Here is a 24337-nt window from a genome sequence, read left to right on the forward strand (position 1 = left end):
TGGATAAATTCCTAGAAACATATAATCTTCCAAATACTGAATCAGGAAGAAATAGAAAATTTAAACAGACTGATTATCAGTAATTAAATTGAATCAGTAATCAAAAAACTCCCAACAAATGAAAGTCCAGGATCTGATGGCTTAACAGACAAATTTTACCAAATATTTAAAGAAGAGTTAATATGTATTCTTCTCAAACTATTCCAAAAAGTACAAGAGGAAGGAAAATTTCTAAATTCATCCTATGAGACTAGTATCACCCTGATAGCAAAACCAGATAGATGCCAAAAAAAGAACTATAGGCCAATATCTCTGATGAACATGGATGCAAAAATGCTCAACAAGATACTACCAAACTGAAAACAACAATACATTCAGAAAATCATTCACCATGATCAATTGGGACTTATTCCTAGGATGCAAGTATGCCTCAGTATCTCAAATCAATGTGATCCATCTCTTCAATAAAAAAATATAAAAACTATATGATCATTTCAATAGATGTAGAAAAAGCATGTGACAAAGTACAACATCCATTCATGATAAAATCCCTCAACAAAGTAGCTCTAGAGGGAATATACCTCAACATAATAAAGTCCTTATATGCAAAACTCACAGTGAACCTCATGCTTAGTGGGGACTACCTGAGAGCTTTTCTCCGAAGATCAAGAAAAAGACAAGGATGTCAACTCTTATGGCTTTTATTCCACATAGTGCTAGAAATCCTAGCTACAGCAATAGACCAAAAAAAAAAATAGCATCCAAACTGGTAAGGAAGAAATAAAACTTTAACTATTTGCAGATCACATGATACCATAGATAGAAAACCGCAAAGACCCTGTCAAAAAAACTACTAGAACTGACGAATTCAGTAAAATCACAGGATACAAAATCAGTGTACAGAAATCTGTTGCATTCCTATATGCTAATAATGAAGCAGCAGAAAGTTAAGAAAACAATGCCATTTAAAATTGCACCAAAACCAACAAAATATCTAGGGATAAATTTAACCTAAGAGATGAAAGATCTGTACTCTGAAAACTATAAAACAATTATGAAAGAAATTGAAGATGACACAAAGAAATGGAAAGACATTCCATGCTTATGGATTGGAAGAATGAATAGTGTTAAAATGCCTTTACTACCCAAAGCTATAAACAGATTTAATACAACCCCTACCAAAATGCCAACAACACTTTTCACAAGACAGATAATCACATATAGAAAAGTGTGTTCCACAGATGTACAACTGAGTGAAGTTTCACAGAACTAGAACAAATAATCCTAAAATTTGTATGGAACCACAAAAGACCCTGAAAAAAATATATATATATTATATATAAGATTGCCAAAGCAGTCTTAAAAAAGAAAAACAAAACTGGAGGTATCCCAATTACAGATTTCAAGTTACAGTACAAAGTAGTAATAATTAAAACAGAATGGTACTGGCATAAAAATAGACACACAGATCAATGGCACAGAATGGAAAACCCAGAAATAAACACATAATTTTGTGGTCAATTAATCTTTGACAAAGGAGGAAACAGTAAATGGGAAAAAGACATCTCTTCAACAAATGGTGTTGGGAAAACTGGATAGCTAGATGCAAAAGAAGAAAACTGGACCACTTTCTTATGCCATACACAAAAATGAACTAAAAATGGAATAAAGACCTAAATGTGAGACCTGAAGCCGTAAAAATCCTTGAAGAGAGCATAGGCAGTAATGCCTCTGACGTTGACTGCAGCAACATCTTTCTAGGTATATCCCCCAAGGTAAGGAAAATAAAAGCAAAAATAAACTATTGGGATGACATCAAAGTAAAAAGCTTCTCCACAGTGAAGGAAACCATCAATAAAAGTAAAAGGCAGCCTATGGAATGGGAGAAGATACTTGCAAATGACAAATCCAATAAAGAGTTAATATCCAAAATACATAAAGAATTTATAAAACTCAACACCCCAAAAATGAATAATCTGATTAAAAACTGGGCAGAAGACATGAACAGACATTTCCCCAAAGAAGATATCCAGATGGCCAACAGACCCAGGAAAAGATGCTCAATATCACTGATCATCAGGGAAATGCAAATCAAAACTACAATGTGGTATTAGCTCACATCTGTCAGAATGGCTTAAAAAACCCGAAACAAACAAACAACAAAAAAAAACCCCAAGAAACAACAATGGTTGGTGAAGATGTGGAGAAAAAGGAATCCCTTGCACTGTTGGTGGGAATGCAGACATTAGTGACCACTGTAGAAAACAGTAAGGAGGTTCCTTAATAAATTAAAACAGAACTACCCTGCAATCTACTAAGTGGACTGCTGGGTATTTAGCCCCAAAATCCAAAAACTCTAATTCAAAGGGATACATGCACCCCTGTGTTTATTGCAGCATTATTGACAATAGCCAAATTATGGAAGCAGCAAGATGCGGTATGTGTGTGTGTGTGTGTGTGTATGAATATTATATATATTTAATATATAAGAATAAGAATATATATATAATATATATATAAGAGAATATTATTCAGCCATAAAAAAGAATGAATCTTGCCATTTGCAATGATATGGATGGAGTTAGAGTAAAATCCTAAGCAAAATAAGTCAGTCAGAGAAAGACAAATACCATATGATTTCACTCATCTGTAGAATTTAAGAAACAAAACAAATGGACAAAGGGGAAAAAATACAAACCAAGAAATAGACTCTTGACTATAGAGAACAAACTGATGGGTTACCAGAAGGGAAATGGATGAAATAGGTGATGGGGATTAAAGAGTACATTTATCATGATGGAAAAAGAAATGAACTATCTCACAAGCCATGGTTAATGAACTGTGTATAGCTGAAAAACTCTGATAAAGGTCAGTTGACAAAATGAACAGCTACAGTAAAAATACTAAAAGTTGATGGCCTGTACCTAGATAATTGAATACTTTTATTCTTAGAAAATGGATTTTAGCCATTTGAATTGTGACACAGTAAATGACTCCGTTAGAATTCACATATATGAAATCATTGCCTACCCAGAAAGATCTGAAACATACTCTAGAACTGGCCAGTTATTTTCTAACATAGAGGTTCGAGAAATGATGAGGTTTTGTTTTTTGTTGTTGTTGGGTTTTGTTTCATGGTTTTATTTTCCTTAGTTTTCTTTGGACTTCTATTTTTGTTCTTCTCAAGTGTATTTTATTAAAGGATAATTACATATAGAAAAGTGTGTTTCACAGATGTACAACTCAGTGAAGTTTCACAAATTGAATACACCCAGGTATCTAGTACCCAGGTCAAGACACAGAACATCCTCTGCCCTATAGAGTCGGGTTCATAGTCCCTTCCAGTCAATAGGTACCCACCCACCCCCTAGAACATTTGGGAGATAATCATCATGGGTCGCTGATGTTTCTGAACTCTTGGAAGCAGAAACCCTAACTGCCTTTGTTCAGAGTATCTCTCCAAGGATATCCATGAATAGCTTTGGAAGACAGAAATAGTGTTTCCCTCCAGAGCAAAGGGCAGGTTTGCTTACAGCCTTGAAAAAGTAGACATTGTGTCCCCTATGGAGCAAAGTGCAGGTTTACTTGCTGTTCAGTATAATAAAGATAATGTGTGCCTTCAAAAGCAAAGGGCAGACGTGCTTAATTCCCATTATAAAGGATTCACTTTTCCTGAGCCCAGGGTTCCTTTCCTCTAACACAACCCACTGTGTGTGCAGGTGTCATGGGGCTTTCTTCATGCTACAGAGTAAGAATTAGAGCCCAAGAGACTGGTGCAAGTACCGATGCTGGCTATTGAGTTGTAAGGTCCTTTGTCTTGGACTCAGCAACTGTTAACTAGGCAGGCTAACACGCTAAGTTTGTAAGGAGGGTCAGATGCCAGAGTCTTCACTGTTCTTGGTAGTGATTACTGTTCTGGCTTCTACCCCCGTCGATAAAGTTTACCTGTTCTTAAACTTCATATATAAATGGAATTATATCGCACATTGCCTTGAGTCTGGCTTCTTTTATCCAACATCATGTTTGTGAGAATCATTCATATTACTGCATGCAGGCATAATTCTTTATTTCTCACAGTATTACATTGTGTGAATATTTAAAACTTGGGTGGTGGGTTTTGTTTTTTGTTTTTTTGGGTTTTTACCAGTGGTGAATATAGGGGCAGTTCCCAATGTTAGGTATTCAGTTGTGCTAGTATCAACACTTTTATGCATGTCTTTGTGAATACATATATGCATTTCTGTTGGGTATGTTCCCAGAGCTGGATCAGAGGGTGTGCATAGATACTGCCAAACAATTGTCTAGAGTATTTGTGTCGGGCTACTCTCCTGCCATTCTGGTTTCTCTGTGTACTTTTCCACCTTGTTATTTTCCATCTTTTTAGTCTGTGTTTTTTTTTTTCAGGCTGACATGCTTTTATTTTGCCATAATGTGGATAAATAAAGATAAATATGCCAATGGTGCCCTTCCAATTTTACAGAGCAATCTCACAAGTAATTTTGCTATTTATGGAAAGAGACACTCAATTACTAAGTTGTTACCAGGGTAAATTGTCAAGACAATCAGAGCCACAAGTTTTTCGTTAGGTAACTTTTCCATGAAGACAACAATTTCTGAAGTCTTGAGCTTCTGACAAGACCAAGTTATGCAAGTTGTATTTCTAAAGATAGTTTTAACAGAAACAGGTGAAAACTGTTAGTAATATTGAGAGAATTCTCTATAGTAAACAGGAAAGAGATGGATATTCTTCTAAATGTTCCCAATTGAAAATAAAACAAAATCTATACCTCCAAGTCTTCCCAGTAAGCAGAGAAAGGAGTAAGACTTCCCAGAAGCAGAGAAAGGAATAGGATTTTATGAAATACAAGTGAACTTCGGGGCACAGTAGTACTGTATTCATCTTCCACATACATAAGGTCACATGAAAACAGGAGGGAAAACAGCCAACATGGCACTATTTTTCTTTAAAGAACCCTTTGCGAGGTATCAGAGTTAAGGCTTTGGCTACCTGCAGTTCTACTGTGCCAGTCCCAAGAAAAATATTCTCCTCCCATCACTACTCCCAGAGCAAGTCTGCCTTCCTTGCAGGCTCTCGGTTGACCCAGTCTTAATTCTAGGCCCTGCATTTCCCTGGCTCATTTCTGCATCTGGCCTTTGGTTCAGTTTTCCCTGCTTAGGGCACCCACCTCAATCTCTTTGGTTCCTTTCATCCATTCTGAACCAGAAACACCTTTCCTTCCCTGTGGACTAGTCTTCTGGTAAGCCCTGTAGGCATTGCTAAGGGAGGGGAGGGGCTGGGAGAGCATGGAGGGGCAATAAGAGCTCCAGGAGTTTCCTTGACAGGACACCCGCTCTGCCTCTGGAGATGGAAAGAGAGCTAGATTAAACTGAAGAGCTTGCTCTTGCAGGTGTATCTGGGCTACCACTTTTTTTTCCTTTTTTTTTTAAGGAGGGGTGGCTACCACTTTTTAAAAAGAGGTAGAAAAGGGACGCCTGGGTGGTTTAGCAGTTGAGTATCTGCCTTCAGCTCAGGGCATGATCCTGGGGTCCCGGGATAGAGCCCCACATCAGGCTCCCTGCGTGGAGCCTGCTTCTCCCTCTGCCTGTGTCTCTGCTTCTCTCTCTCTCTCTCATAAATAAATAAAATCTTAAAAAAAAAAAAAAAAGGTAGAAGAGAGATGAGAGACAAAGAGAAGGAGATGAAGAGGCAGAGAAAAGGTACACCACCCTGGCACCTTTGACACTTCATCATGTTGAGGATGAAGAAGGGAGGCAAATCAAAGTCTCTAAATTTTGTATGAATTCACTGGGTAAGGCTGAGAAAGCCTGGTGCTTTGTCATCAAGGACCCTACCGTTATCCTTGCCATGTGAATAGGGTCTAACTTGTCACTTCAACCACTTGCTAGACAGCCAGTAGGGTTCCTAAGTGATGGTAGTGGTGGTGTGGAATTGAGATCTTTCAGGGGAAGAACTGAAATGTGTTTTATGGGCCGGCAGGGAACCTGGGCCTACCATCACTTCTGGAGATCATTGTGCATCGAAACCCAGAAAGTGAAGCTGGCAGTGGTCTGGACGATGTACATCCATCAGGCAGCAGCCTAAGGGGTGGGTGTAGCCAGTAGCAGGCAGCACTCAGTGCCTGGAAGGGCAGGAAGATCAATGGAATTGCATGAATCACATAGGCCAAGTGGCACACTGCTGTTTTCCCTGGGCCTTATTAATGCCCAGCAATTTTTCGCAGGTGATGAGCAGAGTGAGTAAAACAGGCTTCTGAACATAGCTAGACATCCAGGGGGTAGTAACCAGACTAGAGGCCCTGGGAAGAAACAGGGTCCAAACAGTGTAGGTAAAGGCAGTGCAATTTATAGCATCATTTGTTTGGCTGAGAAGAGTGTGAACCATGCCACGTGGCACGTGATGTTAATGCAGAAAAACCATGAAGGTCTCAATCCTGCGGTTGAGAGCATGAGTGTTTGAAGGAAGGTCAGTACAAAAGCAGCAATAGGCACACCCAGTGCTGTTGCCAAGGCACTTCCAGCAGGAAGTGGTAGGGGATCTTGTATGGGAGTATTTCCGAGGGCAGAGGTTAACCAGATTGGAACCAAAGGGATCTCCATTGGCTTCCTTATCTGGCAAAATCTAGCTCTGGAGGCCCCTTCGTGCAACAGGTAGTATTGGAATAGATTTGGCCAGAGGTCCTCTTTGATAATCTCAGCAATTCTTTCAGGCTCTGGAAGGTTGTGGTCTGAAAACCGGGTGAAGAAGCTGCAGGTGACGCCTTGATTCCTATGAATGAAGGTCTAGAGTTCATGGTTTGGGTGCCATATGATTGGAGTGGCAAGAGACTCCACTTGGCTGGATGATCTGACCTCCTATTCCTCGACAATCAGCTTGTTTCTGCACAAGGGGTTTCTTCGAAAGAGGAATTTGAACTTGGAGCCCATCCTAGGGTGTCTGAAGTCTTTCACCTCCAAGTTGGCTGTGTACCTTAACATGTCTGCTTCTTGGCCTCTACTCAAGGTGGATAGCTGTGGCTAGTTCCAAAACGCACTGACCCAGAAGCTAGGAATATTCCGAATGATGTAGCTCTTCTGCTCTAGGTAGTATTGATGTACTTGACCAAACTTGCACCACAACTGTAGTACGGCTCTGTCAGCCTGAACGTTTATAGTGTCCACTTCCAGCTGGATGGCCTCCAGGGAGCTCACGTGGAGATCCACGTTCAGGAACCAGGGACCTGCTTTCACCTTCACCTCATTTACCGCTTTTTTTCCTCCCCCACTTCCATTTCTTCATCTCCTGGCTTCTGCTCCACCACTTCAGCGCCCTCCTCCTCAGCCACTGCTCCTGAGAAGATGGCACAACCTTCAGTCCTTGATTCCTTGGCTTTTGCCCCAGCCATCCCTTCAGACCCCAGCTTCCCCATTTCTAGGCGCCTTTCCCACCAGGGCCACGTGGCTTTTCACAGTGCAAGCCATTTTTTAGGCTATTGTCAGTTGCCCAAGAGGCTGCTTCCAGGCCCTCCAAAATTCTGTATTTTTTCATACTGATTTGTAGGAATCCTTTGTACCTGCTAGATACAAATCTTCTTTCAGATAGATGTCTTGCAAGTATCTTCTCCCTTTCTGAGTTACTTTTCTCTATGTTAATGATGTCTTTGGATGAACAAAAGTTGTAAATTGTAATATATTCTAATTTATCATTTTCCCCTTTAGATTAGTGTTTTCTTTTTTTTTTTTTTTGTGCTCTGTTGAAGAAATATCCCCTCTCAAAAAAAAAAAAAAAAAAAAAAAAAGAGAAATCTCCCCTCTCCAAGATCTTTCACTTTTATGTCTACAATCGATCTCAAACTGGTTTTTGTGAACCGTGTGATGAGTCAAGATTTGTTTTTTCCATATGAATACTGAGTTGACCAGACACTGCTTATTGAAAAGACCATCATTCCCCATGAATTAAATGTTTCTATCAAAAATGTCATGTGTCATTGGCCAGAGCCAGTCAGTTGGCCTTACCTAGCTTCAAAGGTCAGGTAGTAAGTATTACCGTTCCCTGAGCCTGGAAGAAGGAAATTCTGAGTACTGGTGAGCACTATATCACCCATCAAAGAGTGTAACTTGGGGATCCCTGGGTGGCGCAGCAGTTTAGCGCCTGCCTTTGGCCCAGGGCGCGATCCTGGAGACCCGGGATCAAATCCCACGTCGGGCTCCCGGTGCATGGAGCCTGCTTCTCCCTCTGCCTGTGTCTCTGCACCCCCCCCCCCGTGACTATCATAAATAAATTAATTAATTAAAAAAATTTAAAAAGAGTGTAACTTGAGTAATGTGTAAAAGATCAGCTGAGTTAGGCCAAAGAAAGTAGAGAAAAGGTAATGAGGAACATAAGAAAAATGAATGACAAAAGAGTACCCCCCAAAGATTAACAATAAAAGGGGAGAGAGAATAAGTAAACAGTGTTTGGAATGAAAAATATAGACACAGTAGTGATCTAAAGAAATATCAGGGAGCACATTAACTTTAAGCCAGTGCATTTTCAAACATGGATGAAATGTATTACTTCATGGATCGTATAACTCATCAACACTGACTGAAATACAGTAGAAAACCTAAACACAGAAAGAAGAAGTAGATTGAATCAATAGTTTGAAAAGAATCTTCCCACAAGAATAGCATGAGGCTGAAATGGTTCTGAGGCAGATACTACCTTTAAGGAATACATACCTTTAAGGAATACATAATCTACTAAACTTTAAATATTTATTGTGTCCTTATGTTATACCTAGCACTATTCTAGGCCTTTTAGGATATATTGGCAAATCGAACAAAGATTTCTTCCCTCAGAGTATTCAAGTAGAGCAACAGGCAGAGGCAGAGGGAGAGAAGGAGAGACAGGCTCCCCGCTGAACAGAGAGCCCAATGTGGGGCTTGATCCAATGGCCCTGGGATCACGACCTGAGCCTAAGGCAGCCACTTAACCAACTAAGCCACCCAGGTTGCCCTTATTTCAGGATTTAGAAAAAAGAACTCAGAATCCGACTTAGGTTCTGCATGGATTGCTCCTGGGTGAAGAATAGACTGGATGGGGGCAGTAGTATATGTCAGGAGATCTTTTAGAAAGCTACAAAAGTAATCCAAGTGGAAGAAATTTCTCAGATCAAGTGTAGCAATGGAGGTGGGCAGTGGATATAGTATGATGGTATAGCTAGCATGGTTTCATGATGAATTGGGTAGGGGAAATAAGAAGTCAAGGATGACTCCTTGGATTTTGACCCAAGCAGCTGGTGAGATGGAGTTGCCAGGAGAGACAGGGAAGATTGTGATGGAGCAGATCTCTATGGGAGAATCAGAAGGTTACTTTTAGATGAGCTAAATTTAAAATTACTATTGGACAACAGAGTTAAGACAGTAGGCATTGGGAATTTGGAGCACAGGAGAGGTCTGGGACAGGGATACATATTTGCAAATAATCAACATACATGATATTTAAAGCCAGAGAGCTGGATGAAATCACCAAGGGTGTGAGTATTGACAGACTGAGCCCCGAGGCTTCCAAAATTACAAAGTCAAGGAGAATAAGAAGACCAAGGAGAGACCAGTAAAGTAGGAGGGAATATGAGAGTGTGCAATGTACTGGCAGCCAGATATGGAAGGGAAAGTGCTTACCTGGGTGACATGGTGCTGACAGGTGAAGTAAAATGAAGTCTGAGAACTCATTATTGGGTTTTACAACAAAAAGAGTTACTGGTGACTCAGTAAGAGCACTTCCAGTGGAGTGGTGGGGGGTTGGAATGGGGTTTGAAAGGAACGAGAGGAAAGAAATTGGAGACAGTGAATATTGACAATTTTTTTTTGAGGAATTTGCTCCAAAAGGAAATAAATGGGGTCATCATTTGACAAGAACAGTTTTGGAAGAGTGGGAGGGTGACAGCTCAGCTATAATGGGTTTAAGAGGAAATGGGAAGGGAGAAGAAGGGAGAAAGTTAAAGCAGCAAGTATTCACGACTCTTGAGTTTTACTTCAGAGAAGTGGGATGATGGCTGGTGGAGAAAGTGGATCAAAGAAAATGGTTTTAAAATGGGACAAAAAGAAGTATGTGTACATGCTGATGTCAGTGATTCAGCAGGGAGGAAAAATTCATGATGTAAGGGAGAGGAAGGAGAATCAGTGGATGGATGTCTTGAATAGATAAGAGCGGATGGAATCTGGTGCCTTGGTGGAGGAGGGGGCTGAAAGCATGCCAAGTTCACTTGTGCGAACCAGCGGGATGGCAAAGGATGAGGATATATGTATCTGGTCAGTGGGTTGAAGTGGTGGTATCTATGAAATTCTCTTCTGATTGCTTCAGTGTTCCCAGTAAAGTAGAAAGCAAGATTGCCAAGTGAGTATGAGGCAAGAGGCAGTGGGACTCTAAAGAGAGATCAACAAGGTCATGAATTTGAAGTGAGGCCCTTCAGCCTGGTTGTGAATTTTTCTTCAGCCACATTCAGTATAAAGGCACAGCATGAGTAAGCAGAGTCAGATTTAGAGCTGAAGCAAGATGGGCAAGAGAATGATGATCATAATCGATCTTAGAATTTAAGCCTGGAGGAGTAGAGGACATACAGGGATGAGGGGCAGTGAAAAGGTGGCCTGATCCATACACTGGAAGACCCAGGGAATTGAAGGTCACTGGGGCCAAGAACCAGAGTGAGCTAGAAGGATGCCATAGCAGTCTGGGAGCGGACTGCAAGGGATGGTTCAGAATCTTCCTCCTCCTCCTCAGAGGGGGGCTGAGATGAGGCACACTGGGGGTGAGGCCGTTCCGGGGAGGAGGTCAATGAATCAGGAGGCCAGGGTGGGAAGGATCACTGATGTCTGTATTGAAAACACTGAAAGCTAAAAGTCCAGAGCAGTGAGAATGAGCCAGGAGCTAAAATCATTAAGAAATGTGGGGGGATGAAGTAGGAGGGGCATGAATGCAGGACATTAGGCCATCGAGACTGAGGTCAGGACATTTTAAAGCTCATTCTGTATTCTAGGGCCATGGTTAATGATACAGTAATGCCACCCTTAGCTGAAATCAGTTTGTGGGAAAGTAGGCACCTTTAAAATTGCATATTAACATCACAGACCCTGTATTTTACTGTTTTTCTTTTTCTCAAAGTGCCTAGATGACAGTTACACATACATTAGCAGGTCAAAAATAAGGAAAGTATATGTTGTTTTTTTAAATCGGAAACTGAGAGGTGATAAAACTGAGTTTACTGTGAAATGTAATTTTCTCTCTGGGGTCTTTCATTCTGTTTGTGTCCTAGACAGACCAGAAACTATTGAAAAGGACAAAATAAGGTCTTAAGTTGGGGCTTAAAACATTCTGGGGAGACACAGACACGCACACACGCACACACATATATATATACACACACACACATACATTTTTTTTAAAGGGGGAATAAAGAGAGATGATGGAAAACATTTGAGCCATCCAGTCAACAAGAGAAAGTGATGTGAACAGAGAGGAAGAGGGAGCGGGGAGGGATAGAAAGAGAAAGAAAAAAGGAAGGAAGAAGAGAAAAGAAAAATGAGGAAAGAAGGAGGGCTTCTCAGGAGAAGTGCACTGTGGTCACAGATCTTCACACTGTAGAACTGTGGCATGTTTAAATTCCTGGGAAACAGAAAAAGCATGCTTTTTCAATAGATAAACCTAATATAAGGTGAATGAAGAGAGCCTGTGAATTGTATGGTCTTATTTCTCTTGGATTCTTCAAATTTTGTTGAGCAGTTCTTCCTTGCTTTGAAAGGGATCTCTCACTCTTGACTTAATTCTTTAAACAAGTGTATTTGTCTAGTGACTTGCAGAGCCGTGGTTCCTTGGGCGAGGCCACTCAGTGTAGAATGCTGAGGGCCTCAATACCATTTTATTCGGTGAAGACCGGAAAGAATGTGGGCAGGTGAGAGGAGGAGATGCACACTATGTTCATTTCCTCAGTTTCCCATAAAAAGCTCACGAAACTGTGTGTGCCTAGGGGATGATGAGAAAGAGGCTTTACGTGATTAACCAAGTAGCTTCGCGGTGGCAGTCATCTCTCTGTGGCCTCTTAGAAAAAGTATATAAATAGAAGTGGAGTGAAAATATTTTAGTTACCAGAATGTGGGTAATGATTTACTCCAGAAAAGTCAATAATTGTGATTTAATCATTTTCTAGTAATGCAGCACTCAGAGCAAATATGCATGATGATGCTTGATGAATCTGTGAGGTTGAAGGTCTGTGTCGGGTGCTGGCCGGGCAGACAGGCCCCAGGGTCTGACTAAGGTCAGCCCAAGGGTATACAGAGCCATTATAAAAATGGAAAAATATAGTATAAAACATCATATCAAATATGTTTGTAATCTCTAAACGTTAAACATAATTATTGTGTGATTGCAATACAATTAATGGTTAAAAATAAAGTTGGTACTCTAGCAAATCAATAAATTTATGAAAATTTGAAATATTGTAGGATCTTTTAAAACATAGCATGACCTTAAAAAACAAAGTGCATCAATGGTGTCATCATTACAAGAGCATATTTTTTGAGCAAATTCTTCCAGCTGCTTTAAAAACTCTTTTATCTCTACAGTAGATACAGAATGGTAAATAGAATTTTGTTCTAATGCCTAGTGAGTTCTTCTCAGCTGTCATTTTTAAATCTCTTTTTGATCTTTTTTTTCTTTAGAAACAACAATATTTTTGTGTTTTGGTGTATTACATCCTCACTGAACCCTGTGAACTAGGTACTATCATTTAGCCCCATTTCATAGATAGAAAAACTGAGGTGCAGAAATAATAAGTAATTTGCTCGGGGACACATAGTAAATGACAAAGTCAAGGTATGAATCCAGGCACTCAGACTCCACAACTCTTCCTCTTAAACGCTGCAGGGTACACTCTGACCCTTTCTCCGCCTCAATTTTCTTCTAGTGGTTGTGACAGTTAAAGATATGGAGCTCAGGCAGGGGAGGCATTGATTCTGTCTTTGTCTGTTTCTGTATTGCTTGATTTGTTATAAAGGACATGAATTATTCATATATTTTTATAATCAAGAAAAAAAATTGAGGAGTGCCTGAATGGCTCAGGTGGTTGAGCAACATACTCTTGATTTTGGCTCTGGTCATGATCTCAGGGTTGTGAGACCACGCTCCCCCTGTTGGTTCCATGCTGGGCATGCTGCCTGCTTGAGATTCTCTTTCTACCCAGTGCACCTGAGTGGCTCAGTGGTTGAGCATCTGCCTTCAGCTCAGGTCATGATCCTGAGGTTCTGGGATCGAGTCCCGAATTAGGCTCCCCTTAGGGAGCCTGCTTCTCCCTCTGCCTATGTCTCTGCCTCTCTCTGTGTCTCTCATGAGTAAATAAATCTTAAAAAAAAAATAGATTCTCTCTCTACCTCTCTTTCTGTCCCTCCCCCCACCTCTCTCTCTCTCTCTCATAGATAGATAGATAGATAGATAAATTCTAAGGCCTATAAGAGTACCTGGCTCTAACAGAGAGGCACCTAATAAAGTCATTGCCATTATGTCTGAAAGCAAAGTCCTAGAGTTTCCATCTGATTTACTAGGGATTTATTACCTCTGGGAGCTGGGTTATGAAGGGAAGAAATAAGATAGGCCAATAGGCAGAGAAGAATTCAGGTTAGAGGTTTGTATTTTCCAATGGGAAGGGCTTGTATATCCTAAAGAGAGGGGTGGGAGGGAGAGCAAATCGTTTTAAGTGAATGTGAAAACCGATGGAGTTAAGTCCCAAGGAACAGGCCAGAAGGAGGGATGGTCCTAGAACCTTGGATAAAATAACTTACCTTAAAAAGGTTCATATGACTTAACTGTTAGTAGATAAGCCCCATTTTATGAGCTCACCAAGGTATCAAAATAGGTATCAAAAATAACAAGATCGTTTTGGAAAATGAGATGAGAATGAAAAGCACTCTATGGTTTTATTTATCTGCCTGGTTCTGGGCAATGTGGGAACAGGTTTTCTGAAGAGGAGCCAACAGTTTATTTTTCCATTTGTGGGTTACAATGGTAAAATGATTGTGGCAAAGGAACATCTTTTCAAGCGGCTTCCCTTGGTGTAGGTCAGGGGGGCAACAAGAAGAGGTATTTCTGCAGCTGGGAGAAAGGTTCAGAACTGTCTTTCTGGAATGGGCTCTCATTTCAGAGTCTAAAATAGATTTGAAATACTGTGCTATTTGGGAATTGGGGCCTATTGCTTCTAAGCACATCTGTTGGTAGCTGTTGAAATTCAAATAAATTCAAATAAGGTCCAAGTAATGCTCATATTACTTACCGATTTCAAGGAGCATTTAAAAAATACACATCCAGAAAACCTACACTAGTCACTGACAATACTGAAGACACAATATGGAAAGCCTTGATTTCCTGCCAGCTGTAGTTATTTTGAGCCTGAGCCATAACATTTAATTCTTTAAAACACCCCTTTCTCCCTGCCTGAACTTTCCGACTGAGATTCATTTTCATTTTCAGAAGTTTAAATATGAACTCCGTCACATAGTCCTATATTTCGGTTTTGATCATTCTGCAGCCTTCAGTAGTTGAAATGAGGTTGATGGACTATTAAAGTCAGAAAGCCAGGATTGAACAGATGCATTTCCCTCTGTCTTTTCTTCAGTTTTAGTAAATGAAAGTTTTCATTTGGGTGTTGTGCTTAAAAGAACTTGGTATACCTATTTATTTACACACGATTACGTTTTAGAAAGAAAGGGCATCTTTAAAAAGGCAATGACAGGGGGCACCTGGGTGGCTCAGTTGGTTAGCCTTCTGACTTTGGCTCAGGACGTGATCTCAGGGTCCTGGTATTGGCCCGTATCAGGCTCCCCAGGAGCGATCAGTGGAGTATTATTATTTCCATCTTATAAATGAAGATATTGAAAGATTAAAAATAAGCAATTTGCTTAACATCACACAACCAAGTCAGGATTTAAACCCATGTCTGTTATTCCTGGTTATTAACTCCTAAATTATGTCTGTTATATGTGATGTAGTAAAGGAGAAGATGAAAGACCATAAAAAGAAATTGAAATGTATTAGGAATTGTAAGAAATAAATTAAGATATAAATGATGAAGACATTTGTCTAAAGCCAGGCAAACTTTTAAAACAAGTATTATGGTAAAAGTAAAACATCAGGAAAGGGGAAAACAAACAGGATACCACCAGCCCAGAAAAGGGCTTCAAAGACAAAGGTGTGGCAAAAATCAAATACACTAGTTTCTCAAGGTGTGTTCCTTGCATTCTCTGGTGTCTTTTGGAAACATTGGGGTCTATGTAAGGTTTTGGCACAGTGAAAGATCCTTCCTCTACGAAAGCTAATAACTAGCCATTTGACACTGATATTCTTATTTTCTTCTCTTTACTTTCCTCTAAAATACCATAAGTGTGGGGGCACCTAGGGGGCTCAGTCGGTTAAGTGTCTGCCTTCAGCTCAGGTCATGATCTTGGGGTTCTAGGATTGATCCCTCATCAGGCTCCCTGCTCACCCCTCCCTTCACTTGTGCTCTCTGTCTCTCAAATAAATAAAAGCTTTTAAAAAATAATAAATATGACAGGTGTTGAAAAATATTTGGGTGTTAAAGTCCATAAGGTTTAACAACTAGTATTGTTCAATGACTGGTATAGCTGGTTCCTCCTTCCTCTCCAGATTTATATGCAGAAAAAATATTATCCATGATTCCACTATTCTATGTCATTAGTGACTTTCTTTTTTGTCTTCTTCAGTATACACAGTAAGAGGAATAATTACTGGCTCCCTTCCACCATTAAATAAGAACAGTTTTTTCCAGTTTTTGTAATTATAACTCTAATACCTATATCATAGTTAAGTTGATATAGTACAATTATATTGGGCATTTTACTTGTTTCCAGTTTTTGCTGTTATAAATGTACAAGAATGTTAGTTATATAATGATAATGCAAATATATTATTTACTTGATTATATATTACATATTTATTAATATATATAATTTACATACATTTCTTCATAAGTGAATTGTATGTTTGTATCCTTTGACCATTTCTTGAGGTTTTATTTTTTATTTTTTCTAAAGATTTTATTTATTTATTCATGAGAGACCGGGGGGCGGTGGGGGGCAGAGACACGGGCAGAGGGAGAAGCAGGCTCCATGCAGGGAGCCCGATGCAGGACTCGATCCCAGATCTCCAGGATCACGCCCTGGGCTGAAGGCAGCGCTAAACTGCTGAGCCATCCAGGCTGCCCCTTCTTGAGGTTTTAATATTTTTGTAGGTTTAAATAAATTCTGCATGTGTTATATATACCAGCTTCTTTTTTATTATAATCCATACCAATGTTTCCCAATTGTGTTTCTTTTAATTTCGGGAGTTTTTTTATGTTAGTCATTTTCTTGCTTGATTTTTTGGGAGCCATTTATTTTTTTCCTTTGCTGTAAGCTTTTCAAAGATACTATCCCTCTAAAGATTTCATAAATATCTGATTCTTTTTTCTCTAGCTTTGCAAAGAGTTAAATGAAATATTTAACTCTTTAATTCACTAGGGGCTTACTCTGGTATGTAGTATGAGAGCTGATCCAAATCATATTTTGTTTTGTGTTTGTTAGCCAGTTATCTTGGGAATTAATAAAGTATAATTAGGCAATTATTAAATAATTATTATTTTCCCTAATTTTATGATACATGTAAATTATCTCTCTGATCCGCACTGCCTTGGTTACTTATTTATTCATTTATTTATTTTCAAAGATTTATTTATTTGGAGGGGGAGAAGGAGAGAGAAACTCATGCAGACTCCACACTGAATGCAGAGCCTGCTGTGGGGCTCTATCCCACAAGCCTGAGATCATGACCTGAGCCGAAGCCAAAAGTCAGGTGCTTAACTGACTAAGCCACTCAAGTGCCCCCTTTTTAATAATTAATATGCTTTGTTTTAGGATTTCCTAGGAAATAGTTCAGCGTTATACTCATGGTTTCATTGTTAGTGTAAAACTTTAATATTTAACAAATAGTAAATAACTGTACTTGAAGTTTTTTTCCTATATGATACCATAGTATATATCTCAATTTGTTTACCTTGTTTTGTTTATTCCAATATAGCTTTGTAGTTTTCTTTACATATGGTCCATAAAATGCTTTGTAATCCTCTTTATAAATATTATAGACAATTCTGAGTTTATCCTCCCTCCTGTTTGTTTTGTTTCACTTTGCTATTCTGAATAGAATTTCTTCCCTTTTTATTATATTTTTGAGCTTATACTTAACCATCATAAAAAAAGCTCCTACTTATGGTAACTTCATTATAAACCCAGTCACTTTAATAAATGCATATAGGCTAATAAGTTTAAACAGATTCTTAGGATTTCTAGATCTGCAGTGCTTTCTGCAAATAATCATAGTTTTATGTCACTCTTTAATATATCACATTCCATCGGTGCAAAATGAGTACCCACTAAATGAAGTCACCATTACTTGCATATTGAAAAGAACAACAGGCTTGAGAGTCAGGAAATTTGAATCCCACTTTCATATCCTCAACTGAGAAAGCCACCTATGAAGCACTTTGGATGAGGCATCCTGCTAGGCACTTGACGTGCACCATCTTGCCCAAGGCTTAGAATAAGCCTACAGAGAGAGAGAGAGAGAGAGAGAGATAGAGAATCACTATCATAAGTGAGGAAAGTAAAGTTGAGCAAGTGCAGTGGGCCAAGGCTGGCCCATGCTAGGCCCAAAGAAGCAGTAAAAAATGGAGCACCCTCATGCCCAACTGTGGCAATATGAAAGGCCGTGAGCCCACAGCCTGGAGTCAGTGACCTGGCAGGTTTATCACTCCCTGGGGGCTGCATTGACCACTGAACTTTAGCCAACGTTCTGTGAGGAAGTCGGGAGAAATATAGAAGCTGCACCAGCTCGCTTTCATCCTTATCTTGTAAATACACTTCATACTTCCTGCCTCTGGGTCACAGTAAGTCTGTGTGAAACAGTCCTGTAGGAAGTCTGTGTTCCCTTTCTCAGCCAGTCTTCCAACCCACGTCAACCCTTCAAGGCCTGGCTTAGCTCATTGGGTTAAGTAATTTGTCCAAAATCATATAAATAGTGAGTGATGGAATAAGTGACTTGCTCGATACCAAGTGGTTTCTCCATTCTCCCAGTGATGTCTACACTGGTGATATGGTTCGGGCAGTTCATGTCACTGTGATTCCTCATTTGTACAATGAAAGAGTCAGATAAATGGTTCAGTTTTGACAGGCTGGATAGCAACTCTGCTGTTAAATACATGTTATATACTTATTTTCTTCGAGATTGCAAATTTCTCCAAGTCAGAGACTGTACTTTCCATAATCTTGAATCACTCCTATTGCTTTGCATGAACAAGTGTCAAGTGAATATTGAGCAGAATGAATCAATCAAAGAAAATAGGGCTTTTCTCACAAGACATTTTCAATGCTAGGACACAGGGGCCCCTAAAATATTTCACATTTCAACTCTGGAGTCTTATTTTATAAAGACTACATTTGTCAAGAGCCTATCACAAGAAGATGCTTATTTAGCAAGGGTCAGCTTGTTTTCATCTGAAAAGAACAAAGAATTGAGTTTAGGGACAGGAAGTCTGGGAAGAATCAAGGTGGGAGCTGTGGTAGGTAGACTTTAATAAAGCTGTTTGGGCTCTTTCTATCTCTGGGCTGCAGTTACAGCAACAATATGAAAAACTGTGACTGTTCAGATTTAACAAAACTAGAGCCTATCCAAACCCAATTTTGAATAAATGACAAACTACGGGGGAGCATGCCTTAACCTCTCTGTTTGGGCATGTGCTAGAGAGCTAGGAAGTCTTAAGCTTCTGTCTAAAACTGAAACACACAGTGTGTTCAATGTACCCTCAGAAGATAGAGTACAATCACTTCTGCATTATTTAATATTCTCTTTTATGGCAAAAAATCGGAAGGGAGATACACAGCCCTTGGGAAACATCGAATCTGTGGGTTCCGGTTTTAAATATAAAATCTCACTGAATCTCATCAGTTAACATTTCTCAACCTTTATGTCCAAGGCCTTCTGAGCAGATATTCCCAACAACCTTCCTCCTGCTCCTTCCACCATCCCCAGCCAAAGAGGGTAGGGAGGCAAGACCAACCTGCACTGCCACTAGTCACAAAGGTTATTTTTGGCATAAAAACAGGAATTTGCAGTATGCACAAGTGGCTGGCTTTGTCTCCTGAGCTTCACAAAGACCAGCATCATATCAAGACAATAAAATTATTGTTCTCTAAAACCAAAAGACAGATCTGGGAAAAATTAAACATTTTTTGTTGAAGATTACTTAGCATGTCAAACAATTTTTAACTAACTTTTGATAAAAAAGGAAGCCCAGGGAGGAAGCTCTGTTTGCCATAATGAGTCAAACTGTTTTTTTAATGAGCCGCAGCGTCCACAGGACAAGAAAATATTACATAAAACCAAGAAGAGCTTGGCCTAATGTGATTACAAAGGAGAAGGATGCGAACCACAGTGGCAAGTTGGTGCTGCCACGGTAAACACCCACGGGGTGCTTTCCTTATCCTTTATTTCCTTACTCTTTATTATCCAAAACATCTGCATCCGATTGCAACCTGAGAAGCAATAAATTCACATGTCATTCTTTCAGGATTTTGTTGTTGTTTTTTTGACCACTTTGTAACAGTGCTTAGTGTTATTGTCCCAGAATTGGAAACGGTAAACATCATGTTAATTAAATTTCGGTAATAACTTATTCATAGCATAGATGTTTTTCACATGCTCAGTGTTATTTTAGTTTGCAAGGGAAGGCACAAGGCTCAGTCGTAGAAAATGCCATGGCAACCTGAGCTGAGGTGGTCCCGAATGCTCTAGACTGTGTTTCAGGCATCCTGGTGGTATTTTACAGTTCTGTGCAAGGTGAGGTATGAACAAAGAAGAAGGAGACCTTCTTACCTAAATAACCTTGGTCTTTAAAAAATGCTCCAATAAAGTTTATTTTGACCTTGAGTTAAAATGTTCCAGCTCCACTGGCTGACTATAATGGGGCCGCCCCTCTGATTTATTCGAGCTACATTTCATTTCATAGAAGCCTTTAAATTATAGGAGTTCAACTATATTCTCTGAAAGAGAGCCTATAACAATGAACCTAAATCCAAGTATACTTTTCCGGGAACATCTGATTCCTTGGACCTCCTAACCTGTCACATGTCACGCCCACCCACAGGAGCCTGAGCATTAGCTCTGTGGGACTATTGGCTAAAGATGAAAAATTTCATGTTTTCATCAGTTTTTAATTTTGAAAGGAAACTAGTGCCACTTGAATATTTCTGGCTTCTGGTATTAGATCAGGAAAGAAAACCATTTTTTAACGTTTCCCTAAAATCTTGAAAAAAATAAGGTGGAATGGGGAAATTTTCTAGTACTTTCTTTTGGCAACCGTAGGAATGTGCTTCCTGAGGGTCTCACTGGGGAGAAACTGATAGCTCAGAGAGTAGAGATCGGCATCGTATTTAACACTTCTCTAAGGAATATTAATTTCTGAGAATGATTAAGCAGATGTATAGACTCTAACATCTTAAGTGAATTCCATTTAAGTGAACTTGGAACGTCAGCATGTACTGATCTATAATGAACATCTAAGCTGTACTTGATTTGCCTAATGCTGCTGTATTTGGTAAGGACGAAGGAGGTTCCAATTTAATATAATTTCTTATTAATATTTAGTCAAACAATAAAATGCAAAATTAAGCATATCCCTATTATTTTCCTGAGCTAAATAGCTTTTAGTGTGCCTTTTCTATCCTTGTAGGGGAGATTAAAGAAATTGCCATAAAAAGTGCCCCAGGTGTACTCTATTTTTAATTTTTACTCCCTCTCTGGGCACCTTGAGTTTTCATTCTGAAATACAACTCAGTCTGTGTCTTTATAGAAAAAGTCTAGGGGCATCTGGCTTGGTTGGTTAAGTGTCTGCCTTCAGCTCAGGTCATGATCCCAGGGTCCTGGGATCAAGCCCCATTTGGGCTCCCTGCTCATGGGGAGCCTGCTTCTCCCTCTTCCTATACCCCCTTCTCCCCGCTTGTGCTCTCTCTCTGTCAAATAAATAAAATCTAAAAAAAAAAAAAAAAAAAAGTCAAATCCCAAGCAAGTTGTACAGATCCTTCACTATCCAGCCATGGCTGCAATAACCTATTTAATCCATACGAGTCTTCTACTCAAAATGTTTGGTATTTCAGCCATCATTCTCATTTTTTTTTTAAGATTTTATTTATTCATGAGAGACACAGAGAGGCAGAGACACAAGCAGAGGGAAAAGCAGGCTCCATGCAGGGAGCCTGATGCGGGACTTGATCCCTTGACTCCAGGAGCATGACCTGGCCCTAAGGCAAGTGCTAAACCACTGAGCCACCCAGAGATCCCCATTCTCTTTTGTTAATTACATTCTATATATGTTAGTCTAACATTTTTCAATATTACAAAATTTATTTTTCACACAGGGGGAAAATCATTCCTTACATTACCACGTTAGAGTTACTAAATCTTTTTTTTTTTTAAGATTTTATTTATTTATTCATGAGACAGAGAGAGAGAGGCAGAGACATAGAGAGAGAAGCAGGCTCCTCACCGGGAGCCCAATGCAACCACTGAGCCACCCAGGTGTCCCTGGAATTACTAAATGTTGAAAAGAATTGATATCATTTGTAAAATATTAGGTAGTATCTAGCTCTAGATGTCACTACCCCCCTGCAAGAGACATTACAAATAAAATTTCAGCATTTTTTTTGTAATGACCTTGATCAGAAAAGCCAAATTTTATATTTCTGTGTTCAGATTGCTCTTTCATACAGGAAAAAAAAGAGAAAATTTTTTATTCCCTTAGGCATTTTCTCAATAATCTTTTATTAATTTAAAATTAATAATATTTACTGGGGAAATTTGAAAGCACAGAAGAAAGGAAAGAAAACTATTTATATTTCAGGAGATGATTACTCTTAACACTTTGATATATATCTTTCAAATATTTTTCTGTCTGTATATATTTTCTTATAAAACTAATGTCATACTATATATACATTACATATAACCTGCTTTTAGAAAGCTTAACACCATATTACAACATCTTTATAAGTAAAAATTCATCTTCTATATTCCTTTGTATGAAAATATAGTAATTTATTTAATCAGTTCCTAATTATTAGATATTTAAATTACTTGAAATATTTTCTTGTATACAATGAAAATCCTTGAGGTAGTACCTTTACTCCTCAATTATTACTTTAGGATAAATTTTTGGGAGTGGAATCATGGAGTCACAATTTATTTATATAATTAGGCAGTAAATGCAAGATATACAAAAATTCAAAAGGAACAATGGAATATTCAGTGAGAAGTCTCCATCCTTCCTCCTGGGAAGCAGCTGCTTATGGTAGTTTCCATTTATTTTTTCAGAAATATTTTATGCATTTATAAGCCTGTATAAATCCTTTAGTGTGCCTGTTAAGAAATTAGTAAAATGATTTCAGTAGTAGAATTTGTTTTGTAGTTTTATATGCTAAATAATTACAGTACAAAACTTTCTATAATGAGGCAACATTGAATTATCTCAGTTCTGTATGATTACTTAATTCAGATTTTACTTCTATATAATATATCACTTATCAACTACCATGACATTTTTATCTTCATTAAACACTTTAAAAAATTTTTATGTGGATAAGTTTGAACACACTCAAAAGCAGAAAGAATAATATAAGGAAGCCCCAAGTGCCCAACTAGTATGCACATTTTAAGACTTAATCAACAATGCTGAGTTTTTCTCCATAAAATGTTTTTACTGATTTATACTCCTATCTGCTATATGAGATTTACAGTATCTTTAGTTTTGTATTGTTGAACTTTAGAGCTTCTATATTCAATGCTGTCTGTCTATCTTTTTAAATTTTTATGTGTATCTTTTTTAACAAGAGTAACTTGGTGGTAGGAGGGAACATGATAGGAAAAATTAGGGCCTAACTTATGCTTCTAGTGCAGTGATGCCAGTCAACTTGGAGCAGCTTCCTGGTTCAGTGTGTTGGGATGAATCCTGAGAAACACATCTAAGGCTCTGTGGGGAAAAGTGCTAGAATTTAGTAGTAATGTCTACCAAAGGAAAGGGAGGAAGCAGGGAGGATTGTCGGTATCCATGCCCTGTAGTTTCCTGATTCTGCTTTAGCTTAGGTGCATAACAGCATGCTTTTGTACCATACTTTTGTTTAGCAGCCATAAAAACGAATCTGGTTTAATGAAAAGGTGATGAGACATTCCTATTGACCTATAGATGCCCAAAGCCTGCTTTTACATTGATAACTTTTCTTGAAAGTAAGTTGCTCTTTTGAAATGAACTCACTGGTGCTGATATACATGTAAAGGGGAGTTTTGCACAATCACTAGTGGAGCAGGTGTTGGGGGGGGGGATATTCTTAGAAGCTGGAAAGGATGACATTTGCCTTGTCATTCTTGCCTTACTGGACTCCAGGCAGGACCATGAATCTGTTAAAGTTCCCAGTGTGGCTTGTGGTCATGAAACAGAGAAGCTAATTGACCCACAATAAGTTGAACTTCAAATCTTATTTTTAATGTTACTTTATTTTTATTTTATTTTTTATTATTTATTCATGAGAGACACAGAGAGAGGGTCAGAGACACACGCAGAGGGAGAAGCAGGCTTCATGCAGGGAGCCCGATGTGGGACGCAATCCCCGGACTCCAGGATCACGCCCTGGGTGGAAGGCAGGTGCTAAACCACTGAGCCACCCAGGGATCCCTGACTTAAACTTACTGACCTAACCAGTCACAACAAAAGTATATTTAAAAAATATCAAGTATATCAAGTTTTTGAGAACTACCATTTCAGGAACCAATAGAATGGTAAATTTAGAAGGCATCTTAAAGATAATTGAGACAGAGCATAGGCAAACTACATTCCATAGGCCAAATCCAGCCCACTGCCTGTTTTTGTAAATCAAGTTGTATTGGAAAGCAGCCAGGCCCATCTGTTTATGTAATGTCCATGGCTGCTTTTGCATTACAAGAGCAGAGTTGAGTAGTTGTGACAGACTATATGGACCACAAAACCTGAAACGTTTACTATCCGGCCCTTTATAGAAAATGTTTGCCAACCTCTGATTCAAACCAGCCTTTTCATTTTAGAGATGTAGAGATTGGGAATCACCTAGGTTGTGTAACTTGCGAAAACAGCTGGCTGTCAGTTTGCAGAGCTACAGTCCCCTAAGGTTTCTGTGAGAGAGAACATTTTTACATCTTCTGGAAGCCCTACTCTTTCTCCTCAGGCAGGATGTCACTCCCTCC

General features: G+C 39.1%; 2 protein-coding genes across 13 annotated transcripts in view; one reads left to right on the forward strand and one right to left on the reverse strand.

Moving 5' to 3' along the window:
- The window catches only part of ACYP2 (acylphosphatase 2), a 247671-nt gene that overhangs the window by 198092 nt on the left and 25242 nt on the right, over window positions 1–24337 (forward strand). The window lies entirely within an intron of this gene.
- On the reverse strand, window positions 6364–7427 carry TSPYL6 (TSPY like 6). The gene is given in 2 exon segments (XM_077913236.1): window positions 6364–7271; window positions 7274–7427. Coding segments are annotated over 2 exon segments (1062 nt in total).

Source organism: Canis aureus, chromosome 11 (assembly GCF_053574225.1).
Source record: "Canis aureus isolate CA01 chromosome 11, VMU_Caureus_v.1.0, whole genome shotgun sequence".
In the NCBI taxonomy this organism is placed as follows: Eukaryota; Metazoa; Chordata; class Mammalia; order Carnivora; family Canidae; genus Canis; species Canis aureus.